At 48.3% G+C, this 24,785-nt stretch overlaps 1 protein-coding gene across 2 annotated transcripts in view; it reads left to right on the top strand.

Annotated features, from left to right (window-relative positions):
* The window catches only part of GUCY2C (guanylate cyclase 2C), an 842,638-nt gene that overhangs the window by 177,886 nt on the left and 639,967 nt on the right, over positions 1 to 24,785 (top strand). For both annotated transcript variants that reach the window (XM_069737068.1, XM_069737069.1), the window contains exons 8-9: positions 15,450 to 15,585; positions 17,464 to 17,549. In XM_069737068.1, the coding sequence (XP_069593169.1) occupies positions 15,450 to 15,585; positions 17,464 to 17,549 (222 nt within the window). The remainder of the gene's footprint in view (positions 1 to 15,449; positions 15,586 to 17,463; positions 17,550 to 24,785) is intronic.

Raw genomic sequence — 24,785 nt, 5'->3', positions numbered from 1 at the left:
GCCGCTTACACATGTCCTTACACCTGCTCCAGACTGGGCGGCCTCAGCTGATCCCTTATCGCCTACCACGGCCAGGAGGCCGCACAGTCTGAAGAAGGCGGAAGGAGATGAGTTAAGACAGGCGAACATATGCACTGCTCGTGCCCATAAACCACACCCTCGCTGACAAAATAAATATGACAACGAGGGGCGTTGTTTCTAGCAGGGCGGATGCACAGGCGCAGCCAGCTAACCATGATGACAAAAGACGGGAAACGCTACCAAGGGGGGTGCTGCGTATCATTACAAAGGAAAGTCACACCTCAGGGACAGTGGAATGGTCTCAATGAGACACATTTTGTACGTGTTGAGTTCCACGTGGGCAAGGAGAAAAAGTCAGCCACCTTGTACAAATGCAGCAGTACTGCTGTACTAGGTGGCTGTTATACATAGAAACACCTGGGGGGGTGGGGCCAGGTTCCCTTTTAATTTCAGTTCCTGTGCCTGCATGGCGTTTGCAGGTCACGTTGCCGGCTACACAGCAGGGGAACAGCTGGCGTTGCTGAACCCCACTAACACATTGGCTGGTGTTTTTCTCTGTGCAGCTAGCACTTTCGGGCAAAAACTAGCGGTGTTTGAGCCCAGGGTCAGCAGGAGGAGGAGAGGAGCAGAGTGTAGGCCGAAGCCTGCACTGGTGGCAGCTTTTGTTCTGTTGTGCCAGCGTGGCTTGTGCTGGACACGTTGCCGACTACACAGCAGGGGAACAGCTGGCGGTGCTGAACCCCACTGACACATCACCTAGTGTTTTTTTCTGTGTAGACAACACTTCCAGGTGGCAACTGACAGTGTTGAAACCCAGGGAATCAAAGAGGAGCAGAGTGTAGGCCGAAGCCTGCAGTGGAGCAAGTTGAAAGGGAACCTTTAACCCCCCCCCCCAGGCATTTGTTGCTGAAAGAGCCATCTTGTACAGCAGTAATACTGCACATGGAAAATGGTGGCTCCGAAAATTATGCTCCTTGCAAACGCTGAAGTACACACTCATATAATGTGTCCCCTCACACCGTCAAACCATCCCGGAAGTGGGACTTTCCTTTGTAATGTGACACAGCACAGCCGTCATTCCAACCCCCTTGGTGCCGGGCACCACCTCCTCAACGTTGTTTGGTTCTGTCACGGAGCCCGCACTGTAATGTTATCCCTTGGCCATGCACAGTTAGCGGTGCCCGTCTTCTGACATCATGTAGGTGTCAGGCTGGCAGTGCCTGTGCGTCCAAGCTGCCCGAGATCCAACCTTGCAGTGTCATCTAATGTAGTCCCACTGCGGGCCAGGGATCCATGGGCATGCGCAGTGCATATCATCGCCTCTCACTCACCTCCTTCCTGCTTCTTCAGACTGTGCGGCGTCACGGCCGTGGCATGCTATTAGGGATCAGCTGACGCCGCCTAGTCTGAAGAAGCGTGAAGAAGGGGAGTGAGAGGCTAGTATATGCACTGCGCATGGCCATGGATACCAGGCCCACTGTGGGATCACATTAGACGACACTGCGAGGTGTGATTTCGGGCAGCGTGGACGCACAGGCGCAGCCAGGACGACAACAAATGATGTCAGAGGACGGGCAGCGCAAACTGTGCATGGCCAAGGGATAACATAACAGCGCAGGGTCCATGACGGAATCAAACAACGCTAAGGAGGCAGCGCACGGTGCCAAGGGGGTAGCAATGACGGCTGTGCTGCGTCACATTACAAAGGAAAGTCCCACCTCCGGGACGGTTGGACGGTGTGAGGGGACACATTACATGAGTGTGTAGTTCAGCGTTTGCAAGGAGCATAATTTCAAGAGCGACCTTTCCCTTGTGCAGTATTAGTGCTGCACATGGTGGCTCTTTCAGTAACAAACGCCTAGGGGGGGGGGGGGGACAGGTCCCCTTACATTTTAGTTGTGCCAGCGTGGCGGTCGCATGACACGTTGCCGGATACACAGCTGGGGATCAGCTGACGTTACTGAACCCCAATAACAGAGGAGCGACTGTTGACTGTGCACACAGCACTTCCAGGCACCAACTGGCGGTGTTAGAGCCCAGGGACAGCAGGAGGAGCAGATTGGAGGTATTGCCGCACACACAGCTGGGGATCAGCTGACGTTACTGAACCCCAATAACAGAGGAGCGACTGTTGACTGTGCACACAGCACTTCCAGGCACCAACTGGCGGTGTTAGAGCCCAGGGACAGCAGGAGGAGCAGATTGGAGGTATTGCCGCACACACAGCTGGGGATCAGCTGACGTTACTGAACCCCAATAACAGAGGAGCGACTGTTGACTGTGCACACAGCACTTCCAGGCACCAACTGGCGGTGTTAGAGCCCAGGGACAGCAGGAGGAGCAGATTGGAGGTATTGCCGCACACACAGCTGGGGATCAGCTGACGTTACTGAACCCCAATAACAGAGGAGCGACTGTTGACTGTGCACACAGCACTTCCAGGCACCAACTGGCGGTGTTAGAGCCCAGGGACAGCAGGAGGAGCAGAATGGAGGTATTGCCGCACACACAGCTGGGGATCAGCTGACGTTACTGAACCCCAATAACAGAGGAGCGACTGTTGACTGTGCACACAGCACTTCCAGGCACCAACTGGCGGTGTTAGAGCCCAGGGACAGCAGGAGGAGCAGAGGAACAGAGTGTAGGCCGAAGCCTGATTGGAGCAAGTTGAAAGGAAACCTTTAACCCCCCCCCCCAAGACGTTTGTAGCTGAAAGAGCCATGTTGTGCAGCACTAAGGATGCAAAAGGAAAAGGTTGCTCTTTTAATTATGCTCCTTGCAAACACCGAAGTAAACACTAAAAATGTGTCCCTTTATACCGTTAAACCGTTCCGGAGGTGCGAATTTCCTTCGTAATGGGACACAGCACAGCTGTCATTCCTATCCCCTTGATGCCGTGCGCTGCCTCCTCAGCGTTGTTTTAAGCTGCCACGGAGCCTGCGCTGTTCTGTTAGCCCTTGGCCATGCCCAATTAGCGCTGCCTGTCTTCTGACATAATTTGGTGTCAGGCTGTCAGTGCCTGTGCGTCCACGCTGCTCCAGATCCCACCTCGCAGTCTCATCTAACGTAATCCCACTGCGGGCCTTGGAACCATGGGCATGCACAGTGCATAACCTCGACTCTCACTCCCCTCCTTCCCTCTTCTTCAGACTGTGCGGTGTCACGGCCGTGGCATGCTAGGGATCAGCTGACGGCGCACAGTCTAAAGAAGGCGGAGGGAAATGAGCGAGAGCCCGAGGGGAAGATATGCACTGCGCATGCCCATGGATCCCAGGCCCGCAGTGTGACTCAATCAGAAGACACTGCGAGGCGGGATCTCGGGCACCGCGGCCGCACAGGCGCAGCCAGCCTGACACCAAATTATGTCAGATTACAGGCAGCGCAAATAGGGCATGCCCAAGGGATAACAGAACAGCGCAGGCTCCGTGACAGCTTAAAACAACGCTGAGGAGGCAGCGCATGGCACCAAGGGGGTAGGAATGACGGCTGTGCTGCGTCACATTACGAAGGAAAGTCCCAGCTCCGGGACGGTATAACGGTATCAGTGAACACATTTTATAAGTGTTAAGTTCTGCGTGTGCAAAGAGCTAAAAAAAAAGAGCTACCTTTTCCTTGTGCAGCATTACTGCTGCACAAGATGGCTCTTTCAGTAACAAACGACGGGGGGGGGGGGGGGGGACAGGTTCCCTTACATTTAGGTTGTTGTGCCAGCGTGGCGGTCGCAGGACACATTGCCGGCTACACAGCTGGGGATCAGCTGACGTTACTGAAACCCAATAACACTGGGTCGTATGTTTTTACTGTGCAGCCTGCACTTCTGAGCCGCAACTGGCGGTGTTGGAGCCCAGGAATAGCAGTTCAGGTGGTAGAAAGATGAACACAGCAGGAGACCTGGATGACACCCAATTACTTAATCAGGCAGAGGAGTGGCAAATTCCTGCGAGATCCAGGCCTGGTTCATTTTCAGGAAAGTAAGCCGGTCAACGTTATCGGAGGATAGTCGCATGCGACGGTCTGTTAGTACACCACCTGCGGCACTAAAGACACGTTCCGATAAGACACTAGCCGCAGGGCAAGCCAGCACCTCCAATGCATACTGGCTTAGCTCTGGCCATGTATCCAGCTTAGAGACCCAAAACTTGAACGGGGAAGAGCCGTCTGGGAGTACAGTAAGAGGGCAAGCCATGTAGTCTGTCACCATCTGACGGAACCGTTGCCTCCTGCTGACTGGAGCCGCCGGTGATGGTGTAGACATTTGGGGCGGGCACACAAAAGTGTGCCAGAGTTGTGCCATACTGGGCTTGCCTTGGGCAGAGGCACTGCTTCTGCTCCCTCTTTGGGCAGAGCCTCCCCCACTGCCTCGACGCACTGAGCTGCTTTGTAAAGCACTAGCAGCACTCCTCTCAGTTGGACAGGAGAAGATGATGGAATTCACCAGTGTGTCGTGGTACTCCCGCAATTTACGCTCCCGGGTCAACGCAGGGATGAGGTTTTGGACGTTGTCCCGGTAGCGAGGATCGAGGAGGGTGAACACCCAATAATCAGGCATGTTGAGAATGTGGTCGATGCGGCGGTCGTTTCTCAGGCACTGCAGCATGAAATCCACCATGTGCTGCAGAGTGCCAACCGGCCCAGAAACGCTGTCCCCTGCTTGAGACATGATCTCTGCCCGCTCGTCATCACCCCACCCTCGCTGTACACACTGACCACTGGACAATTGTGTCGCTCCCTCCTCTGGACGGAGCTCTTCCTCCTCCATTGACTCCTCCTCATCCTCCTCACAAATTGGCCCCTGCGTACCCCTTTGTGAGGAACCACGTGGCGCTGACTCTCCAGAAGCTGATGGAAAAGGTGACTCCTCATCCTCCACCTCTTCCACCACATCATCCCTTAACCCTTGCAAAGTTTGCTGAAGCAGGCAGATAAGGGGGACAGTCATGCTGACTAGTGCATCATCTGCACTTGCCATCCGCGTGGAATAATCAAAAGGACGCAAAACCTGGCAGACGTCCTTCATAGTGGCCCACTCTGTGGTTGTGAAGTCTGATCGGCGCTGACTGCGACTTCTTTGCGCCTGATGCAGCTGGTACTCCATAACTGCTTGCTGCTGCTCACACAACCGCTCCAACATATGTAACGTGGAATTCCACCGGGTAGGTAGGTCACATATGATGCGGTGTTCCGGAAGGCGGAATCGGCGCTGCAGAGCAGCAATGCGGGATCTGGCCAAGCTGGAACGCCGCAAGTGAGCACACTCTAGGCGGACCTTGTGCAGCAGGGCATCAAGATCCGGATAGTCCCTCAGAAAACTCTGCACAACCAAATTGAGCACATGTGCCAGACATGGGATGTGAGTGAGGTTGCCAAGGGCCAAAGCTGCCACCAGATTTCGGCCATTGTCACACACTACCATGCCTGGCTGGAGATTCGCTGGCAGTAACCACACATCGCTCTCCTGCTTTATAGCATTCCAGAGCTCCTGCGCTGTGTGGCTTCGATGCCCCAATGAAACTAGTTTCAAGACGGCCTGCTGACGTTTGGCCACGGCTGTGCTCATGTCGGTCATAGGTAAACGTTCACGGGTCCATGTGGGGGTGGACTGTGACGGATCCTGCAGAGAGGAATCAGAGGAACTGGTGTAAGAGGAGGAGTCGATGCGTACAGACTGGATTCCTGCAATCCTTGGAGTGGGCAGGACACGTCCTGCGCCACTCGCACGATCTGTACCTGGCTCAACAACATTAACCCAATGGGCAGTGAGGGAAACATATCGCCCCTGTCCATGCTGACTGGTCCACGCATCGGTGGTGAGGTGGACCTTGCTACTGACGGCGTTCAGTAGCGCATGTTTTATGTTTGCCTCAACATGCCTGTGCAGGGCAGGGACAGCCTGCCTGCTGAAGTAAAAGCGGCTGGGCACCTTGTACTGTGGGACTGCCAATGCCATCAAGTCACGGAAGCTGTCAGTCTCCACCAGCCTGAACGAGAGCATTTCCAGGGACAACAGTTTGGCAATGCCTGCATTCAGAGCCTGTGCTCGGGGGTGGTTGGCCGAGAATGCCCGCCTTTTCTCCCATGCCTGTACTACCGATGGCTGTAGAGTAGACTGGGAGTGTGAGGATGACTGGGAAGGTGGTGCTGTGGGTGGAATTACACAAGGTCTCTGGGAGGAAGCCAAACCAGCTGTGCGTGAGCTGGAGGAAGAGGCAACACGAGCTGAAGAGGTGGTAGCTGCCGCTGTTGGTTGGCCTACATCTTCAGTGTGTTTCTGTAACTCCACCGCGTGCCTGGTCCGCACATGTTTCCACATATTTGTGGTATTGAGGTTGCTGACATTTTTCCCTCTTTTTACTTTATGATGACACAGCTTGCATTTGACAAAACAAATGTCATCTGCAACTGTGTCAAAAAAGGACCAGGCACTGCAAGTCTTGGGAGCGCCCTTTTTGGCTTTGGAAAGAGACAGGCTCCTAACGGGTGCCAAAGTGGAGGCTACAGGCTCCGCAGTCTTCCCCCTCCCTCTCCCTCTTTGGCCCGTAAGAGGAAGCTCTTCCTCTGAGCTGCTCCCACCACCTTCCTGTTCCTCACGCCACGATGGGTCAAGGACCTCATCATCTCCACTACCCTCTGCCACCAACTGCTCCTCCTGGGTAGTCTCAGCAGCACAGTACGCACGAGAAAGCGGCACCTGAGTTTCATCATCAGATGCGTACTGCGCTGTGGTCACCGGAGGCACTGGCCCACCTGCCTCTTCAGAGTCAGAGAGAAAAAGGTGTTGGGCATCACTGCACACTGCCTCTTCTTCCATTTCTCCAATGCTGCTTGGCTGGCCCCCTGTTTCCAAGCCAAGAGATTCAGAGAACAGAAGTAGAGACGGCTCCTGTCCTGGGCTCTCTGACTGCCTGGCCAATTTGGCAGGTGGTGAAGAGACAGATGGCTGCTCTCCAGTGCTCTGTGCCTGAGAGGATGTGGCACTAACTGAAGTCGATGCCGAGGCGTTAGCTGCCATCCACCCGACAACGGCTTCAATTTGGTCTTCACGCAGCAGCGGTGCACGGCGCTCTCCGACAAAGCTGCGCATGAAGGACTGTTCCCTGCTGAAACTGAGTGACGACGAGTCACCGGCGCCCGCAGCAGGCACAGAATCACCACGTCCTCTCCCTGCTCCTCTCCCTGCTCCGCGCCCACGCCCACGTGCCTTACTCCCTGCCCTCTTCATCTTGGTTGACAGATAAAGATAAGCAGAAAAGTACTAAGGCCTTAGTGTGCTTATTCCTGTAATGCTCCTCCTAACAGGTGTAAGAAACACTAATGTTGTAAATTGTGGACTAAACTTTATTATTTTTCAAATGTGGCCTACACAAGTGTTAAGTTGTGTTTGGTGAACTTAACTTTTTTTGGTGCAGATCGGGCTACAGAGCTAGTTTAAATCACACGGAGAGCGTGCAGACAGCCGTAAACGGCGCTGCAAGGCCAAAAAACCCTCCTCTCGGTTATCCTATATAGTGTTTTTCCACTATTTAGCTGGATACGAGTGGAAAGACACTAATAGGAATTTTTTTTTTCAAATTTTAAACTGGCTGCACTATTTGAAAAAAAGGAAATTGTTTTTCAAGGTATGAGGCAGTAACGCACCCTGAGCTGAATCCAACCGGCTATGGCTGCACACAGACTACAGGGCGAGCTGCGCTCACACAGAGACCGTGCAGACAGCCGTAAACGGCGCTGCAAGGCCAAAAAACCCTCCTCTAGGTTATCCTATATAGTGTTTTTCCACTATTTAGCTGGATACGAGTGGAAAGACACTAATAGGAATTTTTTTTTTCAAATTTTAAACAGGCTGCACTATTTGAAAAAAAGGAAAATTTTTCTCAAGGTATGAGCCAGTAACGAACCCTGAGCTGAATCCAACCGGCTATGGCTGCACACAGACTACAGGGCGAGCTGGGCTCACACGGAGACCGTGCAGACAGCCGTAAACGGCGCTGCAAGGCCAAAAAACCCTCCTCTAGGTTATCCTATATAGTGTTTTTCCACTATTTAGCTGGATACGAGTGGAAAGACACTAATAGGAATTTTTTTTTTCAGATTTTAAACAGGCTGCACTATTTGAAAAAAAGGAAAATTTTTCTCAAGGTATGAGCCAGTAACGAACCCTGAGCTGAATCCAACCGGCTATGGCTGCACACAGACTACAGGGCGAGCTGGGCTCACACGGAGACCGTGCAGACAGCCGTAAACGGCGCTGCAAGGCCAAAAAACCCTCCTCTAGGTTATCCTATATAGTGTTTTTCCACTATTTAGCTGGATACGAGTGGAAAGACACTAATAGGAATTTTTTTTTTCAAATTTTAAACAGGCTGCACTATTTGAAAAAAAGGAAAATTTTTCTCAAGGTATGAGCCAGTAACGAACCCTGAGCTGAATCCAACCGGCTATGGCTGCACACAGACTACAGGGCGAGCTGGGCTCACACGGAGACCGTGCAGACAGCCGTAAACGGCGCTGCAAGGCCCAAAAACCCCCCTCTAGGTTATCCTATGTAGTGTTTTTCCACAATAGAGCTGGAGACTGGTGGAAAAACACTAATAGGAAATTTGAGAAAAAATGTGCAGCAGGCTGCACTAAGAGCAAAAAAGAACAACTGTGTGAGGCAGTGTGAACCCCCCCTGAGCTGAATACAACCGGGTATATGGCTGCACACAGACTACAGAGTGAGCTGCACACACACACACACACACAGACCTTGCAGAACGCTGTTAAAACAGCGCTGCAAGGCAAGAGCAAGGTGAACAGTGAAGAACACACAGCGTTTTGCTAAATTAGCCTTTGGAAAGGAAAATAAAGCAATTAGCTAGCTCGACTGGCCCTCAGTTAGAACACAGCGTCCTGTCCCTAACTGAAATCACAGCAGAGTGAGCGCAAAATGGCGGCAGCGCTTTTTTATAGTGCAGAGTGACATCATTTCAGCAGCCAATCCCAGCCTTGCCAGTACTTACATGCCCACCATGCTAAACAGGATGTGCCCACACTTTCATTCATTCCTCATTGGCTGCTGCGTTCAATTTGAATTCTGGGAACTTCCGATTCCGGTATCCGATACGCGGGAAGTATCGGAATTCAGTATCGGAATTCCGATACCGCAAATATCGGCCGATACCCGATACTTGCGGTATCGGAATGCTCAACACTACACACCAGGACAGTCCGAAGACTCAACCTGTCCTGAAGAGAAACGAGGATGGAACCCAGAATTGCAGAAAAATGGAGAGACCAAGGTAGCCGAGCTGGCCCGATTATTAAGGGCGAACTCAGCCAACGGCAAAAATGACACCCAATCATCCTGGTCAGCGGAAACAAAACATCTCAGATATGTTTCCAAGGTCTGATTGGTTCGTTCGGTCTGGCCATTAGTCTGAGGATGGAAGGCCGAGGAGAAAGATAGGTCAATGCCCATCCTACCACAAAAGGCTCGCCAGAACCTCGAGACAAACTGGGAACCTCTGTCAGAAACAATATTCTCAGGAATGCCATGTAAACGAACCACATGCTGGAAGAACAAAGGCACCAAATCAGAGGAGGAAGGCAATTTAACCAAGGGCACCAGATGGACCATTTTAGAAAAGCGATCACAGACCACCCAAATGACCGACATTTTTTGAGAAACGGGAAGGTCAGAAATGAAATCCATCGAAATATGTGTCCAAGGCCTCTTCGGGACCGGCAAGGGCAAAAGCAACCCACTGGCATGTGAACAGCAGGGCTTAGCCCTAGCACAAATTCCACAGGACTGCACAAAAGCACGCACATCCCGCGACAGAGATGGCCACCAGAAGGATCTAGCAACCAACTCCCTGGTACCAAAGATTCCTGGATGACCGGCCAGCACCGAACAATGAAGTTCAGAGATAACTTTACTAGTCCACCTATCAGGGACGAACAGTTTCTCGGCCGGACAACGATCAGGTTTATTAGCCTGAAATTTCTGCAACACTCTCCGCAAATCAGGGGAGATGGCAGACACAATGACTCCTTCCTTGAGGATACTCGCCGGCTCAGATAACCCCGGAGAGTCGGGCACAAAACTCCTAGACAGAGCATCCGCCTTCACATTTTTAGAGCCCGGAAGGTATGAAATCACAAAATCAAAACGAGCAAAAAATAACGACCAACGGGCCTGTCTAGGATTCAAGCGCTTGGCAGACTCAAGATAAGTAAGGTTCTTATGATCAGTCAAAACCACCACGCGATGCTTAGCACCCTCAAGCCAATGACGCCACTCCTCGAATGCCCACTTCATGGCCAGCAACTCTCGGTTGCCCACATCATAATTACGCTCAGCAGCAGAAAATTTCCTGGAAAAGAAAGCACATGGTTTGAACACTGAGCAACCAGAACCTCTCTGTGACAAAACCGCCCCTGCACCAATCTCAGAAGCATCAACCTCGACCTGGAACGGAAGAGAAACATCAGGTTGACACAACACAGGGGCACAGCAAAAACGACGCTTCAACTCCTGAAAAGCTTCCACGGCAGCAGAAGACCAATTAACCAAATCAGCACCCTTCTTGGTCAAATCGGTCAATGGTCTGGCAATGCTAGAAAAATTACAGATGAAGCGACGATAAAAATTAGCAAAGCCCAGGAATTTCTGCAGACTTTTTAGAGATGTCGGCTGAGTCCAATCCTGGATGGCCTGAACCTTAACCGGATCCATCTCGATAGTAGAAGGGGAAAAGATGAACCCCAAAAATGAAACTTTCTGCACACCGAAGAGACACTTTGATCCCTTCACGAACAAGGAATTAGCACGCAGTACCTGGAAAACCATTCTGACTTGCTTCACATGAGACTCCCAATCATCTGAGAAGATCAAAATGTCATCCAAGTAAACAATCAAGAATTTATCCAGATACTCACGGAAAATGTCATGCATAAAAGACTGAAAAACAGATGGAGCATTGGCAAGTCCGAACGGCATCACCAGATACTCAAAATGACCCTCGGGCGTATTAAATGCCGTTTTCCATTCATCTCCCTGCCTGATTCTCACCAGATTATACGCACCACGAAGATCAATCTTAGTAAACCAACTAGCCCCCTTAATCCGAGCAAACAAGTCAGAAATCAATGGCAAGGGATACTGAAACTTAACAGTGATCTTATTAAGAAGGCGGTAATCAATACACGGTCTTAGCGAACCATCCTTCTTGGCTACAAAAAAGAACCCTGCTCCCAATGGTGACGACGATGGGCGAATATGTCCCTTCTCCAGGGACTCCTTCACATAACTGCGCATAGCGGTGTGTTCAGGTACGGACAAATTAAATAAACGACCCTTAGGGAATTTACTACCAGGAATCAAATCGATAGCACAATCACAATTCCTATGCGGAGGTAGGGCATCAGACTTGGACTCTTCAAATACATCCTGAAAGTCCGACAAGAACTCTGGGATGTCAGAAGGAATGGATGACGAAATAGACAAAAATGGAACATCACCATGTACTCCCTGACAACCCCAGCTGGTTACCGACATAGAGTTCCAATCCAATACTGGATTATGGGTTTGTAGCCATGGCAACCCCAACACGACCACATCATGCAAATTATGCAGTACCAGAAAGCGAATAACTTCCTGATGTGCAGGAGCAATGCACATGGTCAGCTGGGCCCAGTACTGAGGCTTATTCTTGGCCAAAGGTGTAGCATCAATTCCTCTCAACGGAATAGGACACCGCAAAGGCTCCAAGAAAAATCCACAACGTTTAGCATAATCCAAATCCATCAGATTCAGGGCAGCGCCTGAATCCACAAACGCCATGACAGAATACGATGACAAAGAGCACATTAAGGTAATGGACAAAAGGAATTTGGACTGTACAGTACCAATAACGGCAGAGCTATCGAACCGCCTAGTGCGTTTAGGACAATTAGAAATAGCATGAGTAGAATCACCACAATAGAAACACAGTCTGTTCAGACGTCTGTGTTCTTGCCGTTCTACTTTAGTCATAGTCCTGTTGCACTGCATAGGCTCAGGTTTACTCTCAGACAATACCGCCAGATGGTGCACAGATTTACGCTCGCGCAAGCGACGACCGATCTGAATGGCCAAGGACATAGACTCATTCAAACCAGCAGGCATAGGAAATCCCACCATTACATCCTTAAGAGCTTCAGAGAGACCCTTTCTGAACAAAGCCGCTAGTGCAGATTCATTCCACAGAGTGAGTACTGACCATTTCCTAAATTTCTGACAATATACTTCTACATCATCCTGACCCTGGCATAAAGCCAGCAGATTTTTCTCAGCCTGATCCACTGAATTAGGCTCATCGTAAAGCAATCCCAGCGCCTGGAAAAATGCATCAACATTACTCAATGCAGAATCTCCTGGTGCAAGAGAAAACGCCCAGTCCTGTGGGTCGCCGCGCAAAAAAGAAATAATAATCAAAACCTGTTGAATAGGATTACCAGAAGAATGAGGTTTCAAGGCCAAAAATAGCTTACAATTATTTCTGAAGCTCAGGAACTTAGTTCTGTCACCAAAAAACAAATCAGGAATCGGAATTCTTGGTTCTAGCATCGATTTCTGATCAATAGTATCTTGAATCTTTTGTACATTTACAACGAGATTATCCATTGAGGAGCACAGAGCCTGAATATCCATGTCCACAGCTGTGTCCTGAAGCACTCTAATGTCTAGGGGAAAAAAAAGACTGAGGACAGAGCTAAGAAAAAAAAATGCTGTCAGGATTTCTTTTTTCCCTCTATTGGGAATCATTGGTGTGGCTCCTTGTACTGTTATGGCTGGCAATCAGGCAACACAGCGTGCAGTAATCAGCGCACATACAGAGATCTGGCAATAACCAAAAACAATAGGACGAGCTCTGAGACGTGGAATCTCTGTAGACTGCAGTACCTGATCTATCCTCACACAACTATAAGCAGCAGTGGATTGCGCCTATCACTACCTATGCAACTCGACACCGCCTGAGGAGCTGACTAGCCTGAAGATAGAAATACAAGCCTGACTTACCTCAGAGAAATACCCCAAAGGAATAGGCAGCCCCCCACATATAATGACTGTTAGCAAGATGAAAAGACAAACGTAGGAATGAAATAGATTCAGCAAAGTGAGGCCCGATATTCTAGACAGAGCGAGGATAGCAAAGAGAACTATGCAGTCTACAAAAAACCCTAAAACGAAAACCACGCAAAGGGGCAAAAAGACCCACCGTGCCGAACTAACAGCACGGCGGTGCACTCCTTTGCTTCTCAGAGCTTCCAGCAAAAGTTAATAGCAAGCTGGACAGAAAAAACAGAAAACAAACTAGAAGCACTTATCTAGCAGAGCAGCAGGCCCAAGGAAAGATGCAGTAGCTCAGATCCAACACTGGAACATTGACAAGGAGCAAGGAAGACAGACTCAGGTGGAGCTAAATAGCAAGGCAGCCAACGAGCTCACCAAAACACCTGAGGGAGGAAGCCCAGAGACTGCAATACCACTTGTGACCACAGAAGTGAATTCAGCCACAGAATTCACAACAGGAACCTATGGAGCACATTCTGGCTTCGCTGCTCATTGCAGCCTTTGAGCGTAGCGAGGCCCAAGGGGGGGACTCTAGGAGGGGGGGTAATGTTAGGAGTCGAGTTCCCACCGCTGCACAGGGGGAATCTCGAGCCATGTCTGCTGCGGTCTCCCATTCTGCTTTAACCGCAGTGGAGCCTGCTCAGCGGAGTCGTCAGTCCCAGCGTCTTGCTCAGCCTGATACTGTGCAAAGGGTTACTGCTGCCTTTCCAGGTTCTGGTTTTGTAGCCAGCACTGGTAAGTGGTGTGCAGGCTTTTCTGGGACTAAATCCTGCTTTGCACACACTGAGCATGCCCACGGGAGGACCTCTCATTGGAGGTCGGGGGTCACACGCTCAGGTCCTGTAGTAACTCCTATTGGACCACTTGGAAGGTTTTTGTCTGCTACAGCTATAAAAGGTTCGAATGGCCGCATGGCCATGCGCTAGTATCAAACCAATGTCTATGAGCTCAGCGCCAGTATGGTCATGTATGGATGTGGTTAGGGTTTGGCTGAAATAAGCCCATAGAATACCGGCACCCCCGGTGAGGAGTTTGTATGTGTGTATTCAGGGCCTAGGCTGAAATAAGCCGCTAGAATACCAGCACCTCCGGTGAGGAGTTGTTTGCCTGTTTCTCTGACTGCATCTTGTTTCTAGCGAATCTGTGGAGTTAAGAGTTCGCTTATACCGCCATATAGTGCCGCCATTTGCCAGCAGCAGGTTCCTCTCCTGCACGGTGGACCCCGGGTTGCAAACACACCTATTAATACACATATATACTCGGTGCGTTCCGCCAACCCTAACAGTTGGTGCTCTCTGGAATAGTTGCCCTCTTTCTTCTTGTGGTCACATCACTGCCTCTTCCTGCCTGTTTCAGTGCTGCCAATCTCCCATCCTCAACACTGCTGGCCTCACTCTGCATGCTATCTTCACAGGTTGAGTCAGTGACTTTGTCATCCACCTCCTTGTCTTCTACCGCTACACCCTGGTACTTCTCACTTGGTGACTTAACAACAAACTTATCAGCAACTATGTCTCATCCTCTTCTACCTCCTTAGGCAAAATTTGCCATTTCCCATCATCATCTTCTTGTGACCGTTTTGTGCATCATTAAACAGCATATCCTCCTGTCCCTCTTGGAACATGCAGGGTGAGAGGCCACAATTAAGAAATTATGATGTAAAGAGCTCCTTGGAGCATCCTAGTGTGGGATCACTGGTCTTCTGGGACTCAGCATGGTGGGAGGAAGGACAATCAGGGCCTCACTGCAAAGTGGGACAGTAAGCTATGTGTAGTGGATTGGTGTTTTGCTTGAGCTACAGTGACAGGCGCAGTCGCACCTGCCCAATGTCCTCGCCGTCTGCGCACACCATCATCAGCATTTCCACTTCCCTGCCCTTACTGCACACCTTACTCATTTTCTTTTTGCTAAGTCTCTTGAAACCAAATTTTCTTGATTAGTCGAAACTACATTTTTTTCATAAAAAAAGTGGTCACTTGTTGCAGGCCAATAATTTTTTTTTAAATTTCAAACCATCATAATTTCACACAAAGCAGGTTAAACTATACGGACAACAATAGTTAATTTTTGCAGCAAAAAAAATTTGGTCACCTATAGCAGGCCAAGCGTTTTGTTTTAAATTTTAAACAATCTTACATTTTAAAGTGGAGCTTTACTTAGATCTGGGGATGCCAGGTACCAAGGTACTAATTTTTTTAACCATTGATATGTTTTTGTTGTTCTCCAATACAATTTTGAGATGTCCTGTGTTGTGCATCTCTGTGGGTCATATTAAGGTAACACAGTTTAATTTTAAGAGGTTAAAGTATATCTTTTATTTTTTATATTTTAGTTGCAAGATAATTATGCTGCTGGATACTTGGATGCTGTTCTTCTCTTTGGACATGCACTCAAGCGCTTTCTCAAGGCAGGAGAAATAAATGAGACCACAGATTTTATCCAGTTATTTCGTAACATCTCCATCACAGGTTTGGTCATATAACAGTGTAACTATATGATACAAAAAACATTACAGACATTTATGAAGAGTGTGCAGGCTATCCACCAACACCACTCCAACAAAAAAAAAAGACTTAAAATACAGCTCTGGCAAAAATTAAGAGACCACTGCGAAATGTTCAGTTTGTCTGATTTTTCTCTTTATAGGTATATTTTTGAGTAAAATGTAAATTGTTCATTTATTTTATAAACTACTGACAACATGTCTCCAAATTTCCAAGCAATAATTTTTGTATTTTTTTCTGACAAATAAAAATGGTCAAAATAAAAAAACAGTGCTTTCAGGCCTTCAATAATGCTAATAAAACAAGTTCATAATCATTTAGAAACAACAATACTAATGTTTTAACTCAGGAAGAGTTCAGAAATCAATATTTTGTGGAATAACCATGATTTTTAATAACAGCTTTCATTCATCTTGGCATGCTTTCCACCAGTCTTTCTCACTGCTCCTGGTGCAAAAATGTAAGCAGTTCTTCTTTGTTTGATGGCTTGTGACTATCCATCATCCTCTTGATTACATTCCAGAGGGGGATCAGGTCTGGAGATTGGGCTGCCCATGACAGGGTTTTGATTTGGTGGTCTCTTAATTTTTGCCAGAGAGCGTTCTATAATATGGTAAAGAAGTAATTTAACCCCTTTCCAACATGTGGCGTCATAGTGCGCCCATGTCGGACTCCACCTGATTGATGCGGGCTCCGGCCCTGAGCCCACACTTTTTCAGGCACATGACAGCTGACCTATACAGCTGACATGTACCTGCAACAGCCGTATGTGAAATCGCGATCCACCCACGTTTGTTAACTAGTTAAGTGCCACTTTCAATCTCTGGCAACGGCATTTAACTTGTGCTTACAGGAAGCACGTCTCTAATCCCTCCCATTGGTGACCTCGTCTTATGATCGCGGGTCAACGATAAGTTGGCATAACAACCAGAGGTCTGCAGCAGGCCTCTATGGTTGTTATTGCCAGATTGCCATAAGTGCCAGCCTGTGAGCATTTCTGCTACACACAGAAGATCTGATCATCGCTTGTGTGTAGCACTGGCAACCAAAGTATTGCAGCTTCTAGTCTCCCATGGAGACTATTGAAGCATGCAAAAAAGTAAAAAAAATGTTTTTAAAACTATAAAGTTCAAATCACCCCCCTTTCAGCCCATTCAAAATAAAGCAACAAAAAATCAAATATGCACATATTTAGTATCGCTGCATTCAGAAGCGCCTGATCAATATAAAAAAATGGCGCAACGAGAAAAAAAAATGCCAGAATTATGTTTTTTGTTCGCTGCTACAAGATTGTATCTACACCACAATGGTATCAATAAAATCGTCACCTCAGCTCACAAAAAATAGCTCTCACCCAGCCCCAGATCACGAAAAATGGAGACGTTACAGGTCTCAGAAAATGGCGCTTTTTTGTAACACATTTTGGATTTTTTTTTTCACCTCTTAAATAAAAAAGAACCTATACATGTTTGGTGTCTGTGAAATCGTAATGACCCGGAGAATCATAATCGCAGGTCAGCTTTAGCATTTAGAGAACATGGTAATAAAAAACAAATTGTGGAAGTGCACTTTTTTCGCAATTTCACCGCACTCTGAATTTTTTCCCATTTTTCAGTACCTGATATGTTAAAACCAATGGTGTAGTTCAAAAGTACGACTTGTCCTGCAAAAAACAAGCCCTCACATGGCCATATTGATAGAAAAATAAAAAAAGTATGCCTCTGGGAAGAAGGGGAGCAAAAAACAGAAATGCACAAACTGAATTACCCCTGGTCATTAAGGGGTTAATAGGATGAAAGAAATTAGAGACTGTAACCTTACTGTTAAATTTTTCATGCATAGGTGCCTCAGGTTCAATAATACTGGATGAGATGGGTGACCGAGACCAAAATCTGACTCTATTGTTCACCACCAAGACAACCAATAAGGTACGGTAAGTAAAAGAACTAAAAACCCCAAAAGTTGAATTAGGATAATTCAATGCTGTTGCATGCACAATATTATAATTACATTTATTTTGTTAGACAATATACCCAGCATTATAGCCAGTACGTCTCTCATAAAAATCTGAAGTTCATGGTTAAAGGAATATTTCAGTCAGTAAGTTAAAAACTATCCACTGCTAGGATATACGCCGATCACCAGAATAGGAAATTTGTGCTCTCAATCTTGCCTTGGTGACAAACTGGCATCAGTGCTCTGCTCAGGTGTACTCATCAGTGCCATAGACATGAAGTCAGGACACAAGTGTAATATATGAGTCAAATGCCAGGGCCCAGGGGTACTCGGTACAGGGTCTGGTACTTAAACGGGATGTCACGGTGGCTGTGACCCTGTCCATCGCCCTGGGTACCCAAGTAAAGGGAGTTGTAAAGCAATAAAAATTTGTGACGCCACCTGTGGTACTCGGTCAGGGGTGACCAATGCTGCTTAACGGGGTCCTCTGGGGGTGATGGTACGGCAGCAAGATGTTATCACTTCCCACAGGTGAAGCTGGGTCCCCAGGGCTCCCGGTGTGCTGGGCAGGGATGGTGTGGTGCCGGTAATAAATGGAGGACACGGGATTGCTGTTTCTTTACCTGGTTTACTGCTGTAGTCAACCTCAGTCAAGGGTACCGGCAACAGGTGTCGATGGAGTCTAGGCAGCCCAAAGACGAGTGGGAATCCCTTTTGCCAGGTCAGTTTGGGAGTCTTCCACTATGTGCTGCTTACTAGTCCCTGCTGCCTGTGGCTTCCTGACAGGGTCCTTGGTTATTCTCTGTCCTGGGACAGTTCCTGCATGGTATGCAACTTGAGCCGTTCCTGGGGGTCTCTATACACTGTGACTCTGGGCTCTAGATGTTGCTGTACCTGACGTGTGATGTGGGCAAGTGCCTTTCAATTTCCTGCCCTCTGGTTCTGCCGTGGGATTTGTAGTTCCACACGGCCTTGGGCTCCTGGTGCCCGATTTCTGCGCTCAGCTTATAGGGGCCCAATCGCAGCCCTCCTCTAGCTCCTAAGCTATCCTGTGCTACTCTCTTGTCTATACCAGACACACTAACTCCTCCTCCAGACCAGAATGTATATCCAGGGAAGCTCCCCTGTTGTGAATTCTGTTGTCGAGCTCCCTCCTGTGGTCGTGAATGGTACTTCGGCGAGTTCTGTCTATGGGCTCCCTCTGGTGGCTATGAGTGAAGCTGCGGCTTCTGAGGTTCCTTACACAGGTGACGTGGTTTGTTCTTTGGTTGGCTGCTCTATTTAACTCCTCTCAGATCGTTACTCCATGCCAGCTGTCAATGTTTTTGCATTGGTTCAGTTCGCTCCTGGATCTGTCTGGTGTCCTGTCTTCTCCTGCAGAAGCTAAGTTCCTGATTATTATTTTTGCTCATTGTTTCTTGTCCAGCTGGTTATCATGATTTTGTCTTGCTAGCTGGAAGCTCTGGGATGCAGAGTGGCCCCGCCGCACCGTGAGTCGGTGCGGAGGTCTTTTTGCACACTCTGCGTGGTCTTTGGTAGGTTTTTGTGCTGATCGCAAAGTTACCTTTCCTATCCTCTGTCTATTTAGTAAGTCTGGCCTCCCTTTGATGAACCTGTCTCATTTCTGAGTTTGTGACTTTCATCTTTACTCACAGTCAATATTTGTGGGGGGCTTTCTTTACCTTTGGGGAATTTCTCTGAGGCAAGGTAGGCTTTATTTTCCATCTCTAGGGCTAGATAGTTCTTAGGCTGTGACGAGGCGCCTAGGGTCTGGTCAGGAGCGCTCCACGGCTATTTCTAGTGTGTGTGATAGGATTAGGGCTTGCGGTCAGCAGAGTTCCCACATCCCAGAGCTCGTCCTGTATGAGGTTTAACTATCAGGTCATTCCGGGTGCTCCTAACCACCAGGTCACAACAGTACAGCTGGCCCAAAGTATTAATGCATCTCAATAGAGGGATAAGAGAAGTTCTGAGACCATTTTTTTTTCTTTGCACTGTGTTTTGTCTTTCTTTTCCCCTAAACCTTTGGGTGGTTCAGGACACAGGTGTAGAGATGGACATTCAAGGTCTGTCCTCTTGTGTGGATCATCTCACTGCAAGGGTACAAAACATTCAAGATTTTGTGGTTCAGAATCCGATGTTAGAGCCTAGAATTCCTACTCCTGATTTATTTTCTGGAAATAGATCTAAGTTCCTGAATTTCAAAAATAATTGTAAACTGTTTCTAGCTTTGAAACCCCGCTCCTCTGGTGACCCCACTCAACAAGTAAAAATCATTATTTCTTTATTGCGTGGTGACCCTCAAGACTGGGCATTTTCCCTTGCGCCAGGAGATCCTGCATTGCGTGATGTTGATGCGTTTTTTCTGGCGCTAGGATTGCTTTATGATGAACCAAATTCCGTGGATCAGGCAGAGAAAATCTTGCTGGCTTTGTGTCAGGGTCAGGATGAGGCGGAGGTGTACTGTCAGAAGTTTAGAAAGTGGTCTGTGCTTACTCAGTGGAATGAATGTGCCCTGGCGGCAATTTTCAGAAAGGGTCTTTCTGAAGCCCTTAAGGATGTCATGGTGGGATTTCCCACGCCTGCTGGTCTGAATGAGTCTATGTCATTTGCCATTCAGATCGATCGGCGCATGCGTGAGCGCAAAGCTGTGCACCATATGGCGGTATTCTCTGAGCATAGGCCTGAGCCTATGCAGTGTGATAGAACTTTGACCAGAGCTGAACGGCAAGAACACAGAGGTCGGAATGGACTGTGTTTTTACTGTGGTGATTCCACTCATGCTATCTCCGATTGTCCTAAGCGCACTAAGCGGTTCGCTAGGTCTGCCACCATTGGTACGGTACAGTCGAAATTTCTTTTGTCCGTTACTCTGATTTGCTCTCTGTCGTCATATTCTGTTATGGCATTTGTGGATTCAGGCGCTGCCCTGAATTTGATGGATTTGGAGTTTGCCATGGCTACAGGTTCATAATCCAGTGTTGGATTGGAAATCTATGTCTGTGTCCGGCTGGGGTTGTCAAGGGGTACATGGTGATGTTCCATTGTTGTCAATTTCGCCTTCCACTCCTTCTGAAGTCCCTGAGTTTTTATCAGATTACCGGGATGTATTTGAGGAGCCCAAATCCGGTGCACTACCTCCTCATAGGGACTGCGATTGTGCTATTAATTTGATTCCCGGTAGTAAGTTTCCTAAGGGCCGTCTGTTTAATTTATCTGTGCCAGAGCACGCTGCTATGCGGAGTTATATAAAGGAATCCTTGGAGAAGGGTCATATTCGCCCCTCGTCGTCACCATTGGGAGCAGGGTTCTTTTTTGTGACCAAGAAGGATGGCTCTTTAAAACCTTGTATTGATTACCGCCTTCTTAATAAGATCACAGTCAAATTTCAGTATCCTTTGCCGCTGATGTCTGATCTGTTTGCTCGGATTAAGGGGGCTAGTTGGTTCACCAAGATAGATCTTCGAGGGGCGTATAATCTGGTGCGAATTAAACAGGGCGATGAATGGAAAACGGCATTTAATACGCCCGAGGGCCATTTTGAGTACCTGGTTATGCCATTCGGGCTTTCTAATGCTCCATCTGTGTTTCAGTCCTTTATGCATGACATCTTTCGAGAGTACCTGGATAGATTCTTGATTGTATATTTGGATGACATTTTGGTCTTTTCGGATGATTGGGAGTCTCATGTGAAGCAGGTCAGAATGGTGTTCCAGGTCCTTCGTGCGAATTCCTTGTTTGTGAAGGGGCCAAAGTGTCTCTTTGGAGTTCAGAAGGTTTCATTTTTGGGTTTCATTTTTTCCCCTTCTACTATCGAGATGGACCCTGTTAAAGTTCAGGCCATTTACGATTGGACTCAGCCGACATCTGTGAAGAGCTTGCAGAAGTTCCTGGGCTTTGCTAATTTTTATCGTCGCTTCATCGCTAATTTTTCCAGTATTGCTAAACTGTTGACTGATTTGACCAAGAAAGGTGCTGATGTGGTCAATTGGTCCTCTGCGGCTGTAGAGACTTTTCAGGAGTTGAAGCGACGTTTTGCTTCTGCCCCTGTGTTGTGCCAGCCAGATGTTTCGCTCCCTTTTCAGGTTGAGGTTGATGCTTCTGAAATTGAAGCAGGGGCTGTTTTGTCGCAAAGAAGTTCTGATGGCTCAGTGATGAAACCCTGTGCCTTCTTTTCTAGAAAATTCTCGCCTGCTGAGCGCAATTATGATGTGGTCAATCAGGAGTTGTTGGCCATGAAGTGGGCATTCGAGGAGTGGCGACATTGGCTTGAAGGAGCTAAACATCGCGTGGTGGTCTTGACGGATCACAAGAATATAACTTATCTCGAGTCTGCCAAACGGTTGAATCCTAGACAGGCTCGGTGGTCGCTCTTTTTCTCCCATTTTAATTTTGTGGTTTCATACCTTCCGGGATCTAAGAATGTGAAGGCTGACGCCCTGTCAAGGAGTTTTGTGCCTGACTCTCCGGGTGTTCCGGAGCCGGCGGGTATTCTTAAAGAAGGGGTAATTTTGTCTGCCATTTCCCCTTATTTGCGGCGTGTGCTGCAAAAGTTTCAGGCTGATAGACCTGACCGTTGTCCTACGGAGAAACTGTTTGTTCCTGATAGATGGACTAGTAGAGTTATCTCTGAGATTCATTGTTCAGTGTTGGCTGGTCATCCTGGAATCTTTGGTACCAGAGATTTGGTGGCTAGATCCTTTTGGTGGCCTTCTTTGTCACGGGATGTGCGTTCTTTTGTGCAGTCCTGTGGGACTTGTGCTCGGGCTAAGCCCTGCTGTTCTCGTGCCAGTGGGTTGCTTTTGCCCTTGCCGAAGAGGCCCTGGACACATATTTCTATGGATTTTATTTCAGATCTCCCTGTTTCTCAAAGGATGTCGGTCATTTGGGTGGTTTGTGATCGCTTCTCTAAGATGGTCCATTTGGTACCCTTATCTAAATTGCCTTCCTCCTCTGATTTGGTGCCATTGTTTTTCCAGCATGTGGTTCGTTTGCATGGCATTCCAGAGAACATCGTTTCGGACAGAGGTTCCCAGTTTGTTTCGAGGTTTTGGCGGTCCTTTTGCGCTAAGATGGGCATTGATTTGTCTTATTCTTTGGCTTTCCATCCTCAGACTAATGGCCAAACCGAACGAACTAATCAGACTTTGGAGACATATCTGAGATGCTTTGTTTCTGCTGATCAGGATGATTGGGTGTCCTTCTTGCCTTTGGCTGAGTTCGCCCTCAATAATCGGGCCAGCTCGGCTACTTTAGTTTCTCCTTTTTTCTGTAATTCTGGATTCCATCCTCGTTTCTCTTCAGGGCAGGTTGAGCCTTCGGACTGTCCTGGTGTGGATGCGGTGGTAGACAGGTTGCAGCAGATTTGGACTCATGTGGTGGACAATTTGACATTGTCCCAGGAGAAGGCTCAACGTTTCGCTAACCGCCGGCATTGTGTTGGTCCCCGACTTCGTGTTGGGGATTTGGTTTGGTTGTTATCTCGTCACGTTCCTATGAAGGTTTCCTCTCCTAAGTTAAAGCCTCGTTTCATTGGGCCTTATAAGATTTCTGAAGTTCTTAATCCTGTGTCATTTCGTTTGGACCTTCCAGCTTCTTTTGCCATCCATAATGTGTTCCACAGGTCGTTGTTGCGGAGATACGTGGCGCCTATGGTTCCCTCCGTTGATCCCCCTGCCCCGGTGTTGGTAGAGGGGGAGTTGGAGAATGTGGTGGAGAAGATTTTGGATTCTCGTGTTTCGAGACGGAAACTTCAGTACCTGGTCAAGTGGAAGGGTTATGATCAGGAAGATAATTCCTGGGCTTTTGCCTCTGATGTTCATGCTGCCGATCTTGTTCGCGCCTTTCATCTGGCTCATCCTGATCGGTCTAGGGGCTCTGGTGAGGGTTCGGTGACCCCTCCTCAAGGGGGGGGGGTACTGTTGTGAATTCTGTTGTCGAGCTCCCTCCTGTGGTCGTGAATGGTACTTCGGTGAGTTCTGTCTATGGGCTCCCTCTGGTGGCTATGAGTGAAGCTGCGGCTTCTGAGGTTCCTTACACAGGTGACGTGGTTTATCCTTTGGTTGGCTGCTCTATTTAACTCCTCTCAGATCGTTACTCCATGCCAGCTGTCAATGTTTTTGCATTGGTTCAGTTCGCTCCTGGATCTGTCTGGTGTCCTGTCTTCTCCTGCAGAAGCTAAGTTCCTGATTATTATTTTTGCTCATTGTTTTTTGTCCAGCTGGTTATCATGATTTTGTCTTGCTAGCTGGAAGCTCTGGGATGCAGAGTGGCCCCGCCGCACCGTGAGTCGGTGCGGAAGTCTTTTTGCACACTCTGCGTGGTCTTTGGTAGGTTTTTGTGCTGATCGCAAAGTTACCTTTCCTATCCTCTGTCTATTTAGTAAGTCTGGCCTCCCTTTGCTGAACCTGTCTCATTTCTGAGTTTGTGACTTTCATCTTTACTCACAGTCAATATTTGTGGGGGGTGTTATGAACAGGTAATTCAGAACCACAATGGACATTGAAGTTCAGAGCACACAAAGTGACCTGACAATTACCAAAAACAAAGGACGAGCTCTGAGACGTGGGAACTCTGCTGACCGCAATCCCTAATCCTAACACACCACACTAGAGGTAGCCGTGGATTGCGCCTAACGCTCCCTATGCAACTCGGCACAGCCTGAGAAACTAACTAGCCCTGAAGATAGAAAAATAAGCCTACCTTGCCTCAGAGAAATTCCCCAAAGGAAAAGGCAGCCCCCCACATATAATGACTGTGAGTAAGATGAAAATACAAACACAGAGATGAAATAGATTTAGCAAAGTGAGGCCCGACTTACTGAATAGACCGAGGATAGGAAAGATAGCTTTGCGGTCAACACAAAAACCTACAAACAACCACGCAGAGGGGCAAAAAGACCCTCCGCACCGACTCACAGTACGGAGGTGCTCCCTCTGCGTCTCAGGGCTTCCAGCAAGCAAGAAAAACCAATAAAGCAAACTGGACAGAAAAAATAGCAAGCAAAAATAACACAAGCAAAACTTAGCTTATGCAGGATAGACAGGCCACAGGAACGATCCAGGAGGAAGCAAGACCAATACTAGAACATTGACTGGAGGCCAGGATCAAAGCATCATGTGGAGTTAAATAGAGCAGCACCTAACGACTTAACCTCATCACCTGAGGAAGGAAACTCAGAAGCCGCAGTACCACTCTCATCCACCAAA

The sequence above is a fragment of the Ranitomeya imitator genome, chromosome 8 (assembly GCF_032444005.1).
Source record: "Ranitomeya imitator isolate aRanImi1 chromosome 8, aRanImi1.pri, whole genome shotgun sequence".
NCBI lineage: Eukaryota > Metazoa > Chordata > Amphibia > Anura > Dendrobatidae > Ranitomeya > Ranitomeya imitator.
This window is presented reverse-complemented; position numbering and strand designations above follow the sequence as displayed.